The 21,066-nt window shown below is 43.3% G+C and overlaps 1 protein-coding gene across 11 annotated transcripts in view; it reads left to right on the top strand.

The window, feature by feature from the left end:
- MAST2 (microtubule associated serine/threonine kinase 2) overlaps window positions 1–21,066 on the top strand; it is a 231,966-nt gene that overhangs the window by 116,694 nt on the left and 94,206 nt on the right. For 2 of the 11 annotated variants that reach the window (XM_054535463.2, XM_054535456.2), the window contains exon 2: window positions 327–521. The exons of the other annotated variants lie outside the window; for them this stretch is intronic. In XM_054535463.2, coding sequence (XP_054391438.1) covers window positions 327–521 — 195 coding nt within the window. The remainder of the gene's footprint in view (window positions 1–326; window positions 522–21,066) is intronic. 11 annotated transcript variants of the gene reach the window in all.

Below are 21,066 nucleotides of genomic sequence, written 5' to 3'. Positions count from 1 at the left end.
GATTGCAGTGAGCCAAGATCGTGCCATTGCACTCCAGCCTGGGCAACAAGAGCAAAACTCCGTCTCAAAAAATAAAAATAAAAATAAATAACAAATTTGTTGAATAGCCAAATCTTAAATGTTGTATTTTAATTTTATGGATTAAGTTTTCATCTCTGTTGTCATCCTGTACCAACATTGGTACTGAAGTATGATATTGGAGAATGATTTTTGACCACTTACTTTTCTTGAGCTTTTTGCCTAAACCAAGCCACTTTGAATATATTTCTTTTTGGTTGAAAAGTTATCACTGACCTTGTTTTTTTCCTATTGCGGTACCTTGTCAGAATCTCTACCCTTTGCCGAGGAGCTGAAGTAAACCAGCACATGTTTTCACCCACATCTGCTCCAGCCCTCTTCCTCACTAAAGTCCCATTTAGTGCTGATTGTGCTTTGGCTACTTCTCCTCTTGCCATTTTCCTGAACCCACGAGCCCACAGTAGTCCTGGCACTCCTTGTTCCAGCCGCCCACTGCCGTGGAGGTAAGGAAACTTGCTGTGAATCTGGGCCTTGACAATTGCTTCTGGCCAAATAGTAAAACCCATACCTTACTCCTTAATAATGGGGAGAAATGGAGTAAGAGTCTTGGTTCTGTCACAGAGAAGAGTAAAATAAATATCACAGATTTCTGTTGTATTCAAAATGTCAGGAGAAAGGAGGGTAGGCTATCAGTACTTGGATTTTTGAGGCTATTATAAGTTGTGTGCCCATCCTGACCATTGGACAGCCTTGTGAACTATGACCTGTGACCACCCCATAGCATGGCAGAGTGCTAGAACTCTTAGGAGGTAAAAAAGTTCAAACCTCACATTTTACACTATGGGAAAATCTGAGTCCAAAACAAGTTAAATGGTTTGTTCAGGTTGAGGAAAATAGCCCTTCTCCCATTTCTTTCTGCCTTCCTTTTCTTATATTCAACATTATTTGATTACGTACTATCTGCTAGGACACTGTTTTTGGCATGAGAAACAAAGCAGTGAACATATCAAGCAATAAAATCCCTGTCCTCAGGGAGCTTAGATTCTAGTGGAGAAAGAGAGACAAGTTAATGAGTAAATATGTAGCATAACGGATAGACATAGTGCTTCTGAGAAAAATAAAGTAGGGTAAGAGAATGTAGAGGCCAGGGCTTGACATTTTATATAAGGTGGTCAGGGAGGTCCTCAGTGGTAAGTTGACATAAAAGACCTGAAGGAAGTTATAGAGCCTGAATGGTGATATCTGGAAGAGTGTTCCAGGTGGAGGCAACATGAAGTGCCAGGGGCCTGATCTAGGAGCTTGCTCCGTGTATTCTTTGTGCAACAGAGTCCAGTGATACTGGTACAGAATAAGTTAGGTGGTAAGTGTTGGGAAATGAGGCCTGAAGTGTAGTGGGCAGCCAGATTAAACAATTTTGAGGCTTTCTGAGATGGAGTTTCACTCTTGTTGCCCAGGCTAGAGTGCAATGGCACAATCTCGGCTCACTGCAACTCTGCCTCCCAGGTTTAAGCGATTCTTCTGCCTCAGCCTCCTGAGTAGCTGGGATTACAGGTGGCTGCCCCCACGCCCAGCTAATGTTTGTATTTTTAGTGGAGACAGGGTTTCACCATATTGACCAGGCTGATCTCAAACTCCTGACCTCAGGTTATCCACCAGCCTCGGCCTCCCAAAGCGCTGGGATTACAGGTGTGAGCCACCACTCCTGGCCAGGACTTTTGTTTTTATGCTGGGTGAGATAAGTAGTCACTGGAAGGTTTAAATAAGAATGTCATGATCTGATGTAGATCAAAAGATCACGCTGGGCTGGGCGCAGTGACTTGCACCTGTAATCCCAGCAGTTTAGGAGGCCGAGGTGAGCGGATTGCTTGAGTTCAAGACCACTCACAAGTTCGAGACCAGCCTGGGCAACATGGTGAAACCCCGTCTCTACAAAAAATGCAAAAATTAGCTGGGCATGGTGGCGCGTGCCTGTAGTCCCCGCTACTCTGGCAGCTGAGGTGGGAGGATGGCTTGAGCCTGGGAGGTGGAGGTTGCAGTGAGCTGAGATCACAGCACTGCACTCCAGCCTTGGAGCCAGACCTTGTCAAAAAAACAAAAACAAACAAAAAAACCCACTCTGGTTATAGTTAGAAGGCCTCTAGGTAAGAGACAATGGTTATTTGGACCCATGATGATTGAGATAAGAAGTGGTCAGATTTGGGGATTATTTTAAAGGTAGAATTGATAGAGGAGGAAGAGATATCCAAGGATTGAGCTCTGGGGCGTTTTAGAGGTTGGGGCGATAGTGAGGAATTAGACTAAAATGAATTAGCTATTCATTCAGGAACAAGGGCTAGGAGAAGTATCTTAGAAGCCAGTTGAAAAAAAAATGTTAAAAAAGGAAAGTGAGATTGATCAGTAGGTATTTGTTAAGCTTTTTGTTAGAGAATAGTAACCAGAAAAACCAAAAGTTTAAGTGAAGCACAATGTATCACACAGATTTAAGTGACATTATTTGATACAGGAGCTTAAATTCCACAGACAATTTGGGACAGTGATAGACTGACATAGGACAATGTTAGAGGCTAACTCTCTCAGAAGGCACCTCTTCTAGACGTACTAGTGCTTGGCGTATGAGGCTGAGAAAGATTTTAAGTTGGGTAGCCCCCAAGATGTACCCAGTCCTGGCACATGGTTTTGAGTATCTCTTGATGACTGTGGTCTCAGAACGCACAACCTGGAGCGACATCTTACAGCTTTGGAGCTTGTTAAATTTCATGGAAACTTGTTAAATTTCATGGTTTTTTTTTTTTTTTTCGTAGACTTGCTCACATGTGTGGTCACTGTATTAGTGCTTCATTCCATTCTTCTTTTGTATCCATGCCATGCAAAGTGCCAGTTCATTGATATAACAAGATTATTTTAGATTGTTGTTTGCTAGATATTTTTATATTCCTTTAAACATTCTTGAGAATCTGGGATGCAGTTATTTTAGAAATTGTTTGATCCTTTGAAGGAATACTTTTAGGCTTTGTTTGGTGAGACCAGGGCAGCACTTGAGGCTAATTTTTTCTTACTACTGAGGCAATACTTTGAGTACTCTTATTTGATGCCCATGTATTGTGAGTTTTTCCACTCAGGCTGATGGGAACATGAACAATTCTGCGTCCTTTGTGAGCTCTGAAGAGGGTACCTGCTCATGTTCTTGGATAGTTTCCTTATCCACATATGCTGATAGATATTCAGCTAAAAACTCAGAGGAAGCCCCTGCAGATCTCCAGAGTTCCCCTCTGTATATCTCTGTCTTCTCTGGTACCCTGCTTTGAAAATTCTAGCCACCTTAGCCTCCCCAAGTTCTCAACTGTGTCTTCTCAACTCAGGGAGACTGCTGGACTCTGTTTGAGTACCCCCTTTTGCTGCTTCCTAGACATGCCGTCTTAGGGCTTATTTTACATGTTTCCCATCGGTCCAGTGTCTGCAAACTATTGTTTCATATATTTCATCTAATTTTTTTGTTTTTAAGGTGCAAGGGTAAATCTGATCTCTGATTCCCCATAATGATGAGAAGCAGAAGTCTAGTCTTGCTAATATTTTGAGCTCATGCTTCTATCATCAGTTGTTCTTATTGCTTTATGAGATTATTGGTTGACTGATTCACATTGCATAAGCCCAATAGAAGCAGATTCTTTTAAAATTGTTTTATCTTCCTTAGTCAAGAAAAGTTGGAAAATGAAATGTGAAAAGAATAAGAATAGGTAACATTTGCTGAGCATTTACTATGTCTTAATATTTTTTAAATGACTTACATTTGTTAAATTTAATTCTCAAAATGCTCTGATGAGGTGGGTGACACATGTTCATTTTTTTTCGATGAGGTGGATAATCTGAGTAAATCTGTTTTATAGATGAAGACACTGTAGTACAGAGAAGTTAAGGAAGTTATTAATAAGTAGTAGAAACTACCATTCAACCCCACAGTATCTTACTCCAATGTCTGTGGTGTTTTTGTTTGTCTGTTTGTTTTTTTGAGACGGAGTCTTGCTCTGTCACCCAGGCTGGAGTGCAGTGGCGCGATCTCGGCTCACTGCAAGCTCCACCTCCCGGGTTCAAGCAATTCTCCTGCCTCAGCCTCCTGAGTAGCTAGGATTACAGGCGCCCGCCACCACGCCCAGCTAATTTTTGTATTTTTAGTAGAGACGGGGTTTTACCATGTTGGTCAGGCTGGTCTCGAACCCCTGACCTCGTGATTCACCTGCCTCGGCCTCCCAAAGTTCTGGGATTACAGGTGTGAGCCACCGCGCCCAGCCTATGTCTGTGGTCTTAACCCCTCAGCTGTTGTTACGGGATCCTGGGAGGTGTTGCTTTTCTAGCTAGAAACCTCTGTGGCTGGTGGCGCTTTTGCCTGAGCTTTGCTCGGGCCTGCTGGGCCCACTTGGCCCGGCAGGCTGCACTTGGCTGGAGCTACCAGCCTGGATCCCACGCCTCCAAAGAGACTGGAGTGGAATGGTGAAGGGTGTGTGAGCAAGCGAGCATAGGGTCTGGCCACTGCACACAGTCAGGCATGCCACCTGCTGCAGCAGGGCGGCCAGCTCCAAGGGCTGGCATGGGTGCTAGCTCACTGTGAGGCTGCATCAGGACCAGGCGCAGCGCAAGCAACTTCCACAGCTGGCACAAGGGAACGCGGTGGTACCCAGAAACTTGGAGACTTCAGGAGCCACCAGGCCCCAAAGCAGGAGTCACAGCTCAGGCTCGGGGAGCTCTCAGGTCTGGTCTCTCCGAAGGGCTGCAGCTCTTCTCTCCTTCTTTCTTCTCCCCTTCTCTCTTCTCCCCTTCTCTCTTCTCTCCTTCTTGTCGCCCACAATGTGGTGAGCAAGGGGCATGTTTCAGCTCTGTTTGTATTATAGCTCTTTTGGCCCTGCCATTCGGTGGGTCCCGAGTTCTCGTCCTGCATCCAGAAGGAATGAGGTACACAGACAAATGTAGAGTGAGCAAGACAAAGGGGAACTTTATTGAGTGATATAATAGCTTAGAGGGGACCCACAGTGGGTAGCTCCTATCTGTAGGCAGGTCCTCCCGTTGAGTGTTCAGCTCTCAGCAGAGAGGAGGTCCTGGAGTGGATGGCTCCTTTCTGCAGGCAAGTGGTCCCATTATCTCCCTATGGTCCCTCCCTCCTCTCCCCAAGCCTGGCTGAGTCCAGGGGTTTTTATGGGCCTCAGAGGGGAGGAAGTGCATGCTGGTTGGTCCATGGGCAGCCATGGGTGGGCCCAGGGAAAAGCACCACAAGTTGCCCTTGTGGTTTCTGGGACTGGCGACCCAGCCCCCAGGCTTCAGGTTTTCTGTGGCTTGAAGGTGGGTCTTTACTGTGGACCAGCTTCTTTCCACCCAGGAGCCTGTCTGCCTCCTGCTGCTGTTCATGGTGCCCAGGCTGTTCATGCTAAGGGGTGCCTGCAGGCCAGCACTGGGCTGTCCTCAGTGTACCCCTCAGCCTCCTTCCCATGCTTGTCAGTGCCCAAAGCTTGAAGGGGGCCAAAGTGGCAAGGGGGTTGGCATGTCAGCACTGCCCCGAGCATGTGCACACTCAGCTGGGCTGTGACAGCTCCCGGGCTGGGCCCCAACTTTGCTCCGAGGTTGGAGTAGGCACCGACAGAGGGGAGAAGCCAGGTAGCGGGAGCAGACGATTCTGAGCCTGCGAGGGGCAGGGGCCTTCCTAGGCCCGAGAGTTCAGAGATGCCTGGGTCTGAAGCTGCAGCAGGGCAGTGGTGGCTGCACCCAGGGGACTCCCACCCCACCAACTCGGAAGGGGTGGGGCTCCCACTTTTCCCTGGCTCCCACCGACTCTGTAGAGCATGCAGCCCTAGCTCCACCTCTTAGCAGTCTTGGGCAAGGGCTCCAGGTCCGATGCATTGTCCCGGGCCAGGTGCTGGGCTGCTCCAGCGCATCGAGTCTGGTGCTCCTGGTGGTGGCCGTGCCAGTTGTTTACATGGTGATCTGCTCCATGGGGCTGGCGAACAATGTGGGCATGCTGTACTTGCTGCTGTGGGGTGCCACTTTCACTTCCCACCCTGGGCCCCTGAAGCATGGCGCCAGCTCAGTGTCTCGGGCCAGACCCCTATGCTCCGTGTGCAAGTGCGGGACCACCCTGGGCCCAGCTCCGCCCTAGTGCCCCTTGCTGCCTGTTCCTCTGTGCACTTCTCTCCCACTGGTGGACGGCTCAGCTCAGCCTGGCCCAATTGTGGCAGTTCCCAGGGGTGGGTTCCCAGGGCAGTGAGCTTGTTGGGGGGCATCCAAAGGAGGGTTCCAGGGACTGCCCACCTTGGCGTCTGCACCAGAAGACCCGTGTCCTGCGTCTGTGCCCCACTGCAGCCGGCGTCACGGCAGTGACTGCTTCATGGCAGTGATGGGCTGCCGCTGCCATCACTGTAATGTTTCTGATGAACCATATGCAATCGAGAATTTATTTAATAAATTTACAAACTCTGAGCACTTACTAGCTCCCAGGCACTGTTCTTAGCACTTTAAAATGTAAAGGTCATTTGCTTCTCACACCAGTTCTGTGAGAGAGATTATCATTGTACTTATTTCACACAGGAAGCGAGGGTGCAGAGAGATTAAATAAATTGCTCAAGATAACACAGCTGTATAAGTGGCAGAACTGGGATAGAAACCTGGGTAGTCTGGCTTCAGAGATCACATTCTTAACAACCACACTGTTCCATATCTCCATTTGAGATATTATCATTATGTAATGTCATACGTTCTGAACCAAAGTAGTTTTTGCAGCCTTGGGTCTTTTCCCAAGGTGATGTATTAATAACATTGTTTAATAAATCCTCCAATCCTGGGGGTAGGAATTGGTATTCCCACAGTCTGTTGTCACTTCTAGGTCATTACCTGTATTACCTTCTTGTAAAAACTCTGTTCTTTTTTTTGAGACAAGTTCTTACTCTGTCACCCAGGCTGGAGTGCAGTAGCATGATCTCAGCTTACTGCAACCTCTGCTTCCTAGGTTCAAGTGATTCTGCTGCCTCAGCCTCCCCAGTAGCTGGGATTACAGGCACCCACCACCACACCTGGCTAATTTTTGTATTTTTAGTAGAGACTGGCTTTCATCATGTTGGCAAGGCTGGTCTCAAACTCCTGACAAGTGACCTGCCCACTTCAGCCTCCCAAAGTGCTGGGATTACAGGCATGAGCCACCACACTCGGCAAAAAAATCCCTTTGCCTTTTTAGGCCTGTATCATTCCATTTTACCCCTGCTCATTACTGTCATCTATTTAGTTTTGTTCTCTGTACTCAAATTCACAGTCCAGGACAGAATCTGTGCTTAGTGAAAACGGTGATGAACCTCCGTTCTGCAACATCCTTATGATGAACCTCTCTTACTCAATTTATTAAGCAAATAAACAAGTAAAGTAGAAAGATGAGAAAAATGGTTCCAGTAAACAATGTGCATAAGTGAAGAACTGAAAATTGAGTGCTACTGGCAGTGAATTTGACTCTGAGTTCCAGGAGAGAGGGAATTAGGAGGGGGGACTTCCAGGGGCGGGTTCCAGAGACTGCCCACCTCGCATCTGCACCTGAGGACCCGTAGCCTGCTCCTATACCCTACTGCAGCCAGAGTCATGTCATTGGCCATATTAGGATGTCTTTTTTATCTCTCTCTCTTTTTTTAATTTGATGAGTATAACTATTATAGGCTGAATTATGTTCTACTAAAATTTGTATAGGTTGAAGTCCTAACCCCTAGTAACGCAGAATGTCACTGTATTTGGAGATAGAATCTTTACAGGGGCAATTACGGTTAAATGAAGTCTTTGAGATAGATCCTAATCCAGTATGACTTGTGTCCTTACGAGAAGAGGGGATTAGGACACAGACAAGCACAGAGGGAAGGCCATGCAAAGACAAAGGGAGGTAGCCATTTACAATCCAAGGAATGAGGTCATAGAAGAAACCAACCCTGCTAATACCCTTATCTTGGACTTCTAACTGAACTATGAGGAAATAAATTTCTGTTGGTTGAGTCACCCAGTTTGTGATACTTGGTTATGTATGGCAACCCTAGTAAACCAACACAGCTATTGAGGCATTTGGCTGCATTGCCCCAGAGGGTTGGAAAACAGTGTCCCCTTGCATCATAGTGTAGTGAGGACTAGCCCTGCTTAAGGTCTTAAGCCTCTTTATTGACTGCATATTAGGGATGGTCTTAGGACCTTACAAATTGTTGCCCATAATAATTTGAAGGACAATGAAGATACAGTTTTGAAATGATACCCACTCTAGCTCTGTAATACATTGCATTTTATGCCTTGATTGGAAGGAATGACTCTGTTATAAACAGACATTGATGCTAGCTCTCAAGTGTCTCAGATGGGTATGATGAACCTTAAGAGGCATAATAAATTTCATTGTGATTTGGGTTGAATTAAATAACCACTAATCTTTAGTCCATTTGCATGTCTTCTAAGAAAATGATTCCAGAGTATTGATTGGTACTCAGATGGGGTTGTTGCATTTTTAGAGTAAGAGTGCTAGATTGACTTTGTATTGTAACTGGTGTCCTTGAAGAGAGGAGGCAGTTGTGTGTCTGGCTATTCACTGGCCCAGCTGTAGGCCTGCTGGGGAGAGAAGTTTGATGTTAACAACTTAATGGAACACAGAATGACTTAGGTTTTGAATCAGTTTTGAATTGCCATAGACTTTGTCAGCCCTGAAGTAGGAGGGCTTGCAGCAGGAAATCCTTACTAGAGTGATTTTTATATTGGAAGCATTCTAGCTTTAGCTTGCTTACTACTGCATAGGAATTCCTTCCATACAGTGTCTAGAAAAAAGCTATTTAGCCTTTGCTTGAACATCTTCAGCAACAAGCAGTTCACTCTCAAAGCTTTCATCCATTGGTACCAATTTAGTTCTCTGGCGCCTCCTATGTCACAGGTATGAGAGACTTTTGGTAGACTTGTGTGGCAAATGGACAGTTGTTCCTTTGGGCCTCCTCCAGAACTAGGCAGCCTTTGAAACCCCTTTTTGGTAGTGTCAAAATTATTTCCTGCCAAAGAGAAAGCACTGTTTTCATTTTACCAACACCTGCTTTTCTTGTCTTGTCTTTTTTTAAACAACTGCTTTTCAGAGTAATTTCAAAAGAGGAACATCTCCCAGAACTTGTTCTTATCCTGGCCCTGCTGCATAGTGGTGGTAGGCAGATTACTTCACTTCTTTCTAACTCAGTTCTCTACATTATTAAAATGGGACTCACAATAGTATTTCAAGGATTATAGTAAGAATTAAGTGAGTCAGTACATCTACAATTGTTTAGAATATTACCTGGGCTCCTAGACTGGTTATTTTGCTGCTTCCATTGTTGGGAAACTCAGATGTTGCTAATTCTTAGCACTTCATTTTGCTTCCATTACTTTTTTCTTTGCTTCCATTACTTTTCTCATATTCTTATTTTCCCTTGGATAACTCTGTGTATTGCCTACCATATGTCCATACTGCAGAAGCTCCATTACTGGCTTAGGTGAGGCAGTGGCAGCTGGGTGCCCTCCTGCCCTCTCATGCATTCTCACTAATTGTTTCTGCTGAAAACTGGCCTGTTGGGGCTCAGCAGGACATGGACTGAAATGAAAAACACTTTGAATTACATTCTTTCTAAAAGACCATTTTTTTTGGCAATGAGGAAAGTCCATCAAAACGGTTTTAAGATATTTCATTTCTCCTCTTACAGCAGGGAAAGCGCGTCTTGAGAGTGTCTTCAGAAGAAGTGATTCTCTTGTTAGAGAAGGGAAGGTTTTTTTATTTTTATTTTTTCATTGAAAAGGTAAAATAATAAAGACTAGTAGCTGTGCTTTAACTTCAGGAACCCTTATATGTGACAGATAGTTTTTCATAGACCCTGGCTCCAGGTGACCCTGAATGAAGATATAATTCTGTATGGTTAGATGCCAAATGGTTGCTCTTGCCTATCGGGGCAGTTCCCCGATAATCACGTAGGTTTGTTTCTATTTTTCCTAAGCGTTGGCCGGCTTGAGAAATAAAGGGACAGAGTACAAAAGAGGGAAATTTTAAAGCTGGGCGTCCAGGGGAGACATCACACATTGATAGGATCCGTGATGCCCCACAAGCCACAAAAACCAGCAAGTTTTTATTAGGGATTTTCAAAAGGGGAGGGAGTGTGCGAATAGGTGTGGGTGACAGACATCAAGTACTTAACAGGGTAATAGAATATCACAAGGCAAGTGGAGGCAGGGCGAGATCACAGGACCACAGGACCGAGGCGAAATTAAAATTGCTAATGAAGTTTCGGGCACTATTGTCATTGATAACATCTTATCAGGAGACAGGGTTTTGAGATCAACCGGTCTGACCAAAATTTATTAGGTGGGAATTTCCTCTTCCTGATAAGCCTGGGAGTGCTATGGGAGACTGGGGTCTATTTCGCCCCTTGCAGCCTCAACCATAAGCGACAGGCCATGCCCAGGGGGGCTGTTTATAAGCCGATACCTCCAGGTGCGTATTCTCTTTCTCAGGGACGTTCCATGCTGAGAATAAGAATTCAGCGATATTTCTCCCATTTGCTTTTGAAAGAAGAGAAACGTGTCTCTGTTTGCCCTGCTCACCGGCAGTCAGAGTTTAAGGTTATCTTTGTTATTCCCTGAACAATTGCTGTTATCCTGTTCTTTTTTCAAGGTGCTCAGATTTCATATTGCTCAAACACACATGCTGTATAATTTGTGCAGTTAACGCAATTATCACATGGTCCTGAAGCGACATGCATCCTCCTCAGCTGACAGGATTAAGAGATTAAAGTAAAGACAGGCATAGGAAAGCACAAGGGTATTGATTGGGGAAGTGATAAGTGTCCATGAAATCTTTACAATTTATGTTTAGAGATTGCAGTAAAGACAGGCATAAGAAATTACAAAAGTATTAATTTGGGGAACTAATAAATGTCCATAAAATCTTCACAATCCACATTCTTCTGCCATGGCTTCAGCCGATCCCTCTGTTTGGGGTCCCTGACTTCCCTCAACACTTGCCTAAGAGCAGGAAGCTGAAGCTTTCTAGGATACTTCTGTTTCTAGAACTAGGAAAATTTTATTTACTAAATTTAACATTGTATTATGGAAAAATCTCAAAAATGTTCAAAAGTAGAAAGACTCATACTACATCCCCAGTATCGTCTACATTGTCAGCTCATGGTATACTATCTCATCTACATCCCCACCTATTTTCTTTCTCTGTCTCTCGCTTATTTTGAAGCACATCTCAAATTTTATGTCATTTCATCTGTACATATTTGTATCTCTAAATTGTAAGGACTCCTTAAAAATGTAATCACAGTATTATAACCACACCTAAAACAATAGTTTATCAATATCATCAAATATCCAGTTTATGTTCAAATTTTTTTTGCAGTTGGTTTTTTGGAATCAGTAGCCAAACTATGTCAGCACAGTGTATTTGGTTAATACATCTCTTAAGTAGGGTGGTGATACAATTTAGTGTCTAAACTAGGAAACTTTATATAATGAAAGAGGAATGTTAATATTACTGGGACAACAGACATAAACCTGTTAAATAAAATAATTGGGATGTCTGATCACTCTTTCTTTTTTTTTCTTTCTTTTCTTTTTTTCCTTTTGAGACAGAGTCTCTATTGCCCAGGCTGGAGTGCAGTGACACGATCACAGCTCACTGCAACCTTGAACTCCAGGCTCAAACAATCCTCCAACCTCAGCCTCCCAAGTAGTTGGGACTACAGACGCACCACAAGCCTGGCTAATTTTTTCTGTTTTTTGTAGAGATAGGGTCTTGCCATGTTGCCCAGGCTGTACTGCAAAGTTTATTTTAATCTAGGGTGTTCTCCCCATCTTTTTTTTTCCTTGCAATTTATTTGTTGCAGAAACCGAGTTGTTTGTTCTTGTAGACTTTCCCACATTCTGGATTTTGCTGATTGCATCCTTCAGAGGTTTTTGTCTGACATGTTCTTATGAGCTCTGTATTTCCTATAAACTGGGGCTTGACCTGATTGTGGTTTGGTTGGGTTGAGGGGGTGGGAAGAATACTTAACAGTTGGTTCAGTGTATATCTGTCAGGAGGCAGGTAATGTCAAGTCTCTCCCTTGTTTTGTTAGTAGTGGCCATTGATAATTATCACCTAGATTCATTATTTTCTTAGGAGTTTGCAAAAGATGATTCCCCTTCCCTTTATTAACTACAGTACTTACACAAAAGAATTTTCTCCTCATTGTCTGATTTTTTTTACCCTGAAGTACAGATAATTACCCTTACTTGTGTCAACTCAGCTTAGACTCTTTCCTGAGTCTTCAGCCTAAAGCCTGAGCATCTTCGGTTCCTTGGTCAGTGTTTCATACCTGCTGATTACTGCTTTGTAGTGAAGATTGTTTGCCCAGAGCAGCACAGGGGGAGTTGTTGGTGGTGAAGCCCCTTGGAGTTTGCCATTTAAATAGCTAACTGATTGCTCAGCTGAGGAAAACCTTGGCTTCCTCTTCTGGCCCACTTAGAAAGAGGAATTATCTGTAGTAGTCATGCTTGTTATATAGACCCTGGAACTCTGAGAGGTGAGAATGAATCTAGAAGGCAGCAGCTTTTCTTTCATGTCCCTAGATGCCACAAGAGGAGGAGCCATTGCTGATTCTGATGGCCTCATTTTGGTAGATAGGATGGGCTTAGGGCTAGAGAGTCCTGCTGTTAAGAAACTAGCATACTGGAGTAGAGTCAGAGAAACGATTAATTTACAATAATAGATCCTTGACATAGAAGAATTAATTTTCGTGGCTTTGTTTGTTAATATATACATATGTATGTGTAAATAGATAGATTGATTTTTTTTTCTTTTTTGGAGGGGTGTCTTCAGGATAAATTCCTAGAACTGGGATAGCTGAGTCAAAAATTAAATGTATATATAGTTTTATTAGATATTGTCCAGTTTCCCTCCACAGTCTATGGTTATACTATTTTACATTTCCATCAGCAGTTTAAGATAATGTCTATTTGCACACAGCCTTGCCAACAATATGATTGTCAAGCTTTTGAATTTTTGCTAATCTGAGAGCTAAGAAATGGTATCTCAATGTAGCCAGGTAAAAAGTCATATTAAAATATTCCTTAAGGATGAAGTTTTTTTTGAGGGGGGATGGAATTTCTCTGTTGCTCAGGCTGGAGTGTGCAATCTCAGCTCACTGCATCCTCTGCCTCCCAGGTTTAAGCAATTCTCTGCCTCAGCCTCCCAAGTAGCTGAGATTACAGGCACCCACCACCACGCCTGGCTAATTTTTTTTGTATTTTTAGTAGAGACGGGGTTTCACCATCTTGGCCAGGCTGATCTTGAACTCCTGACCTCATGATCCACTCGCCTTGGCCTCCCAAAGTGCTGGGATTACAGGTGTGAGCCACCGCGCCCGGCCAGTTTTTTGTTTTTGTTTTTTTTAGTCTTATGTGAAGGGAATCAGTTTCCTGTCCTAGGAAATTGAGATAGATTCATTCATTCATTCATTCATACATTCAACTGCATACTAGGCCCTCTGAGCAGGAGAAGATGCCCACATAGGCAACAGGAAACTTTGCAGCACGGGGTAGAGTAAAAGGGATGCTTTTTATTTCATAAGCTTTCAGCCTTATTCACCCCTATTCCGTCATTCCCAGAATTTTTCAAGTGATTTCTTTGGATGTTAGCAGAAATATTTTTTTAATATCAAAATTCTAAGAATAGTTCAAAGAGCTTTTCACCCCCCAAACCAGGGGTCAACAAAATAAACCCCATGAACCAAATGTGACCTGTAGGCTGTGTTTGTACAAGCCACAAGCTAATAATGAAGTTTACATTTTTAAGGGATATTTACAACAAACAAGGAATATGTGACAGAGACCACATGTGACCTGCAAAGCCTAAAATACTTATTATCTGGCCTTTACAGAAAAAGTTTGACAGCCCTTGTCCTAACCGATACCGAATTAGTTCCTGATATGTTATCTCATCAGCCCTGAACACTTTAGTGTATAGCTGCTACAGAGACATTTTCATAACAATAAGCCATTAAAATCAGAAAATTAACATTAATAAATACTACCATCTAATCTACAAGTTTAATTCATATTTCACCAAATGTCCCAGTAATATCCTTTGTAACAGAAGGCTCCGATCCAGGATCATGTGTTAGAATTTTACTGTTATTCGTCTTCTATCTCCTTTAATCTGACGCAGTTTTGTAGTTATTTCCTCAACTTTTATAACCTCGATACTTTTGAAGATTACAAACCAGTTTATTTGATAGGATGTCCTTTAATTTGAATTTGTGTGTTATTTCCTCAGGATTAGAATCAGGTTATGAACCTTTGGCAGAAATATCACAAAAAGGTGGTATTGTGTTCTGTTTTGTTTTTTTTTTTGAGATAGAGTCTTGCTCTGTTGCCCAGGCTGCAATGCAGTGGCACAGTCACTACCTCCTGGGCTCAAGTGATCTTCCCACCCCAGCCTTTTTTGTTGTTTTTGTTTTTTTGAGACAGTGTCTCGCTCTGTCACCCAGGCTGGAGTGCAGTGGCACGATCTGGGCTCACTGCAGCCTCCACCTCCCGGGTTCAAGCAATTCTCCTGTCTCAGCATCCTGAGTAGCTGGGACTACAGGCGCCCGCCACCACGCCTGGCTAATTTTTGTATTTTTTTTAGTAGAGATGGGACTTCACCATATTGGTGAAACTGGTCTCGAACTCCTGACCTCAGGTGATCTGCCCATCTCAGCCTCCCAAAGTGCTGGGATTACAGTTGTGAGCCACCACGCCCAGTCCCACCCCAGCCTCTTGAGTAGAGTAGCTGGAAACACAGGCATGCACTACCATGCCTGGCTAAGTTTTTAAAAAATTTTTTAGAGACAGGGTCTTGCTGTGTTGCCCAGGCTGGTCTTGAACTCCTGGGTTCAGGTAATCCTCCTGCCTTGGCCTCCCAAAGGGCTGGGATTACATGCATGAGCTACTGCACCCAGCAATGTTGTGTTCTTCTCATTGCATCCTGTTAGGTGGTACAGGTTTTCATTTTGTCCCATTACTATGAAGTTAACCTTGATCACTTTATTAAAGTGGTGTTTTGCTGCTGTAAAGTTTTGCTGCTGTGAAGTTACTCTTTTTTTCCCTTTGTAATTAGTAAGTATTTTATGGGAATGTTCTTAAAATTATGTAAGTACCCCATTCCTCATCAAATTTTAACCCCCTGTTTTTAGGATCCATTGATGTTCCTGGTTGCATTATTATACTATGCTGGTCACCAAATAGTATTTTTACAATTTCATAATTCTTTCTATACCCATCAGTTGGCATTTCACCGTAGCAAAAGCTTTAACCTCTCCCTATTCATTTTTCACTTACTTTATTATACTGTATAAATTCAGTGGACTTTTGACTGGGCGCTGTGGCTCACACCTGTAATCCCAGCACTTTGAGGTGGGTGGATCACTTGAGGTCAGGAGTTCAAGACCAGCCTGGCCAATGTGGTGAAACTGTGTCTGTACTAAAAATACAAAACTAGCCGGGCGTGGTGGCTCATGCCTGTAATCCCAGCTACATGGGAGGCTGAGGCACGAGAATCGCTTGAACCCAGGAGGCAGAGGTTGTAGTGAGCCAAGATTGCACCACTGCACTCCGGCCTGGGTGACAGAGTGAGACTCTGTCTCTCCACTGCCCCCTCCCCAATCCAAAAAAAATTTAGTGGATTTGTCTTATTTGATGGGTTATATAATCTGTTAATACCATTATAGTTTTGATGCTCAAAATTGTATCATTATCTGGTCAAGGGAAATTTCTTCAGGCTGACTTTTGTGTCTTTTTGATGTCTCTGTCATTCTTTGAGAACTACATAACTTTCTGGCCTGAGAAGATATTCCTGGCTGGCTTATTTTGTACCCTCACTAGCCCTTGAGCTTTTTCTCTAGGCAGCATAGTTCTTTTTAGTGGAGAATGCTTTTTAAAAGCCAAAATATGAATCAGGCATGGTATAATCCCAGCACTTTAGGGGGCTGAGGAGTTCAAGATCAGCCTGAGCAACTTAGTGAGACCCCATTTCTTAAAAAAAAAAAAAAAAAAAAAAAAAAGGCCAAGTGCGGCAGCACATGCCTGTAGTCCCAGCTACTCAGGAGGATCATTTAAGCCCAGGAGTTCAAGGTTGCAGTGAGTTATGATCACATCACTGCACTCCAGCCTGGGCAACAGAGCAAGACCCTGTCTGTTAAAAAAAAAAAAAGCAGGGGGGGGTGGCAAATATTGACGGTAGACATGGTTGCTGATACTTAGGTTCACTGCTCCCAGGGAATGTATACATGTAACACACATGTCTTTATTTCTTAATGTCTGTTTATTGAAAACTATAAGCTCACACTGATACCTCCACTTCTAATTCTAGTTTGGTTCTAGTTTTTGTTTTTATATTTGTAACTTCCTTCTTTGAAAGCAAGAACTCTGGCTGGGCATGGTGGCTCACGCCTTTAATCCTAGCACTTTGGGAAGCCAAGGCAGGTAGGTCATCTGAGGTCAGGAGTTTGAGACCAGCCTGGCTGACATGGTGAAACCCCGTCTCTATTAAAACTACAAAAAAAAAAAGAAAAAAAAAAAAATTAGCTGGGTGTGGTGGTGGGCACCTGTAATCCCAGCTACTCGGGAGGCTGAGGCAGGAGAATTGCTTGAACCTGGGAGGCAGAGGTTGCAGTGAGCCAAGATCGTGCCATTGCACTCTAGCCTGGGCAACAAGAGCAAAAACTCAGTCTCAAAAAAAAGAGAAAGTGAACTCTGACCCCCCATTACCCTTGATATATTTACTTATTTTTTTTTCTAGTCTCTAATCACTAGTTTATTTTCCTTAATTTGTTTTAGTAAACAAAATATTGTATCCTTCTACTTTAATGACAAATTTTAAGTTTTTTTCCCCCCCAACTTTAGCTTTAGGGTCAGGGGGAATTGTGCAGATATGTTACATGGGTAAATTGTGTATCGTGGGGGTTTGGTGTACAGATTATTTTGTCACTCATGTAATGAACATAGTGCCCAACAGGTAGTTTTTCAGTTCTCTCCCTCCTCCCACCCTCCACCCTGATGTAGGCCTTGGTGTCTATTATTCCCTTCCTTGTGTCCATGTATATTCAGTGTTTAGCTCCCACTTGTAGGTGAGAACATGGAGTAATTGGTTTTCTGTTTCTGCATTAATTCGCTTAGGATGGTGGCCTCTAGCTGCATCCATGTTGCTGTAAAGAACATAATTTCTGGCGGGCAGATCACGAGGTCAGGAGATCAAGATCACCCTGGCTAACACGGTGGAACCCCGTCTCTACTAAAAAATACAAAAAAATTAGCCAGGCGTGGTGGCAGGTGCCTGTATTTCCAGCTACTCGGGAGGCTGAGGCAAGAGAATGGCCTGAACCCAGGAGGCAGAGCTTGCAGTGAGCTGAGATCGTGCCACTGCACTCCAGCTCTGTTGCCTAGGCTTGAGTGCAGTGGCATGATCTCGGCTCACTGCAACCCCTGCCTTCTGGGTTCAAGCGATTCTCATGCTTCAGCTTCCCAAGTAGCTGGGATCACAGGTGTGTGCCACCACACCCGACTACTTTTTGTATTTTAGTAGAGAAGAGGTTTCACCATGTTGGCCAGGCTGGTCTTGAACTCTGCCTCAAGTGATCCACCTGTCTTGGCCTCCCAAAGTGCTGGGATTACAGGAGTGAGCCACTGTGCCCGGCCAATTTCATTCTTTTTAATGGCTGTGTAGTATTCTGTGGTATGTGTATATGTACCACGTTTTCTTTATTCAGTCCTCTGTTGATGGGCACCTAATTTGATTCCGTGTCTTTGCTATAGTGAATAGTGCTGTGATGAACATGTGAGTGCATATGTCTTTTTGATAGAATGACCTGTTTTCCTTTGGGCGTATTTCCAATGATGGGATTGCTGTGTTGAAAGGTAATTCTACTTTTAGTTCTTTGAGAAATCTCCAAACTGCTTTCCACAGAGGCTGAACTAATTTACAATTCCACCAATAATGTACAAAAATTTCCTTTTCTCTGTAGTCTCGCCAGCATCCATTATTTTTTGGCTTTTTATTAATAACCATTCTGATTAGTGTAAAATGGTATCTCCTTGTGGTTTTGATTTGCATTTCTCAGATGATTAGCGATGTGGAGCATATTTTCATGTTTGTTGGCTGCTTGTATGTCTTCTGAGGAGTGTCTGTTCATGTCTTTTGCCTGTTTTTTAACGGGGTTATTTGTTTTTTGCTTGTTCAGTTAAGCTTTTTTGTAGATTCTGGATATTAGACCTTTGTCAGATGTATATTTTGCAAATATTTTCTCTCATTCTGTAGGTTGTCTGTTTACTCTGTTGATAATTTATTTTGCTGTGCAGAAGCTCTTTAGTCTAATTAGGTCCCATTTGTCAATTTTTGTTTTTGTTGCAATTGCTTTTGGTGTCTTCATCATGAAGTCTGCCAGGGCCTATGTCCAGAGTGGTATATTTTAGGGTTTCTTCTAGGGTTTTTATAGTTTTAGGTTTTACGTGTAAGCCTTTGATCATCTTGAGTTGATTTTTGTATATGGTGAAAGGAAGAGGTCTAGTTTCAACATTCTGCATACGGCTAGCCAGTTATCCCAGCACCATTTATTGAATAGGGATTCCTTTTTGCATTGCTTTTGTCCACTTTGTCAAAGATCAGAAGGTTGTAGATGTGTGGCTTTATTTCTGGATTCTCTAACCTTTTCTATTGGTCTGTTTGTCTGGTTTTGTACCAGTACTGTGCTGTTTTGGTTACTGTAGCCTTGTGGTATAGTTTGAAATTAGGTAGTGTAATGCCTCTGGAATTGTTCTTTTTGCTTCTGCTTCAGATTGCCTTGCCTATTTGGGCTCTTTTTTGGTCCCATATGAATTTTAGAATAGTTTTCTCTAACTCTGTGAAAAACGTCATTGGTAGTTTGAGAGGAATAACATTGAATCTGTAAATTGCTTTGGGCTGTATGGCCATTTTAACAATATTAATTCTTCCTATCTGTGAGCATGGAATAGTTTCCCATTTGTGTCATTTCTGACTTCTTTCAGTAGTGTTTTTTAATTCTTGTTGTAGAGATCTTACACCTCCCTCTTTAGCCATATTCCTAGGTATTTTATTCGTTATGTGGTTATTGTCATTGGGATTTCATTCTGGATTTGACCCTCAGCTTGGACGTCATTGCAGTATAGAATCACTACTGATTTTTGTACATTGATTTTGTATCCTGAAACTTTGCTGATGTTTATCAGATCTAGGAACCTTTGGGCAGAGGCTGTGGGGTTTTCTAGGTATAGAATGATAATTGTCTGTGAAGAGAGAGAGTTTGCCTTTTGTTTCTTTCTCTTGCCTGATTGCTCTGGCTAGGACTTCCTATGTGGAATAGGAGTGGTGAGAGTGGGCATTCTTGTTTTGTTCCAGTTCTCAAGGGGACCGTGTCAAGCTTTTGCCCAGCATGATGTTACCTGCAGGTTTGTCATAGACGGCTCTTATTATTTTGAGGTATGTTCCTTTGGTGCTTAGTTTGTTGAGGTACTTGATTATCTGATCATTTTTTCCTCTGTGTAACTAATCTCCTTTTGTAACCACCAGCCTTCTGTGTGTATGCCCTTCTTACTTCACTGGGTCTCCAATACCCCATGAAAGACTGGCACCACTGTTCTCTTCAAGCAGACAACTTCCTTATCCCCATCAGTCTCTGACATCCCAGGCTAGGTACCTCAACCCCAACCCAACCACATGGCCACCATCATCATCATCTTGTGGCCTCTAGACTGAATTATTCAGGAAAGAAGGAGAGGAAGGAGGATTCTAAGGCCCCCTAAGTACCTCAGATTCAGTCTCAGGGGCCTGCACGTTTTTTTCCGTTTTCTTCCAGAAGTTTTACATTTTCTACTCCTAAATTTAAGTTTATGATCCATTCGAGTTAATATTTATGTATGGTATGAGGTCAAATGTGTGTGTGTGTGACTGTCCAATTTTTCTAGCAGAATTCGCTGGAAAGGGTATCCTTCTGCTATTGAATCCTCTTGACACCTTTGTTGAAGTCAATTGACCACAAGTGTTAACAGTTTATTTCTGGGCTCTCTCTTGCCTTCCATTAATCTATATGCCTATCCTTGTGCTAATTCCACACTATCTTTGTTTAATGTGGCTTTATACTAAGTTTTGAAATCAGGTGGTATAATTCCTCCAACTTTGTTCTTTTCCAAAATTATTTTATGCGTTTTGGGTGCTTTGTGTTGCTATATAAGTTTGAGGATCAATTTTTCAATTTTTTTGGGGGGGGGGGCTGGGGTTGCAGGGGACGGTCTCGCTCGGTAGCCCAGGCTGGAGTCCAGTAGCGCGATCTCAGCTCACTGCAACCTCTGCCTCCTGGATTCAAGCGATTCTTGTGCCTCAGCCTCCCAAGCAGTGGGACTACAGACATGCACCACCACACCTGGCTAATTTTTTTGTATTTTTCCTAGAGACGGAGTTTCACCATGTTGGCCAGGCTGGTCTCAAACTCCTGACCTTGTGATCTGCCCACCTTGGCCTCCCAGAGTGCTGGGATTACAGGTGTGAGCCACCGTGCCCAGCCCAATTTTTCAATTTCTACAAAAGACCTTGCTGGCATTTTGATAATGATTACTTTGAATTTATAGATGAGTTTGAGGGAGAATTGCCACCTCAACAATACTGAGTCTTCTAATCCAAGAACGGAAGTTCTCTGTTTACTTAATTTTTAATTTTTTTTTGAGATGGAGTTTCGCTCTTTTGCCCAGGCTAGAGTGCTGTGGTGCAATTTCGGCTCACTGCAACCTCCGCACCATCCCCACCCCGGGTTCAAGTGATTCTCCTGCCTCAGCCTCCCGAGTAGCTGGTATTATAGGCGCCCACTGCCACACCTGGCTAATTTTTGTATTTTTAGTAGACACGGGGTTTCGCCATGTTGGCCAGGCTGGTCTCAAACTCCTGACCTCAGGTGATCCACCCACCTCAGCCTCCCAAAGTGCTAGGATTACAGGCATGAGTTACCATGCCCGGCCTATTTAGCT

The sequence above is a fragment of the Pongo abelii genome, chromosome 1, assembly GCF_028885655.2.
Source record: "Pongo abelii isolate AG06213 chromosome 1, NHGRI_mPonAbe1-v2.0_pri, whole genome shotgun sequence".
Lineage (NCBI taxonomy): Eukaryota > Metazoa > Chordata > Mammalia > Primates > Hominidae > Pongo > Pongo abelii.
Note: the sequence above shows the minus strand (reverse complement) of the source record. Positions and strands in the feature narration are given on the sequence as shown.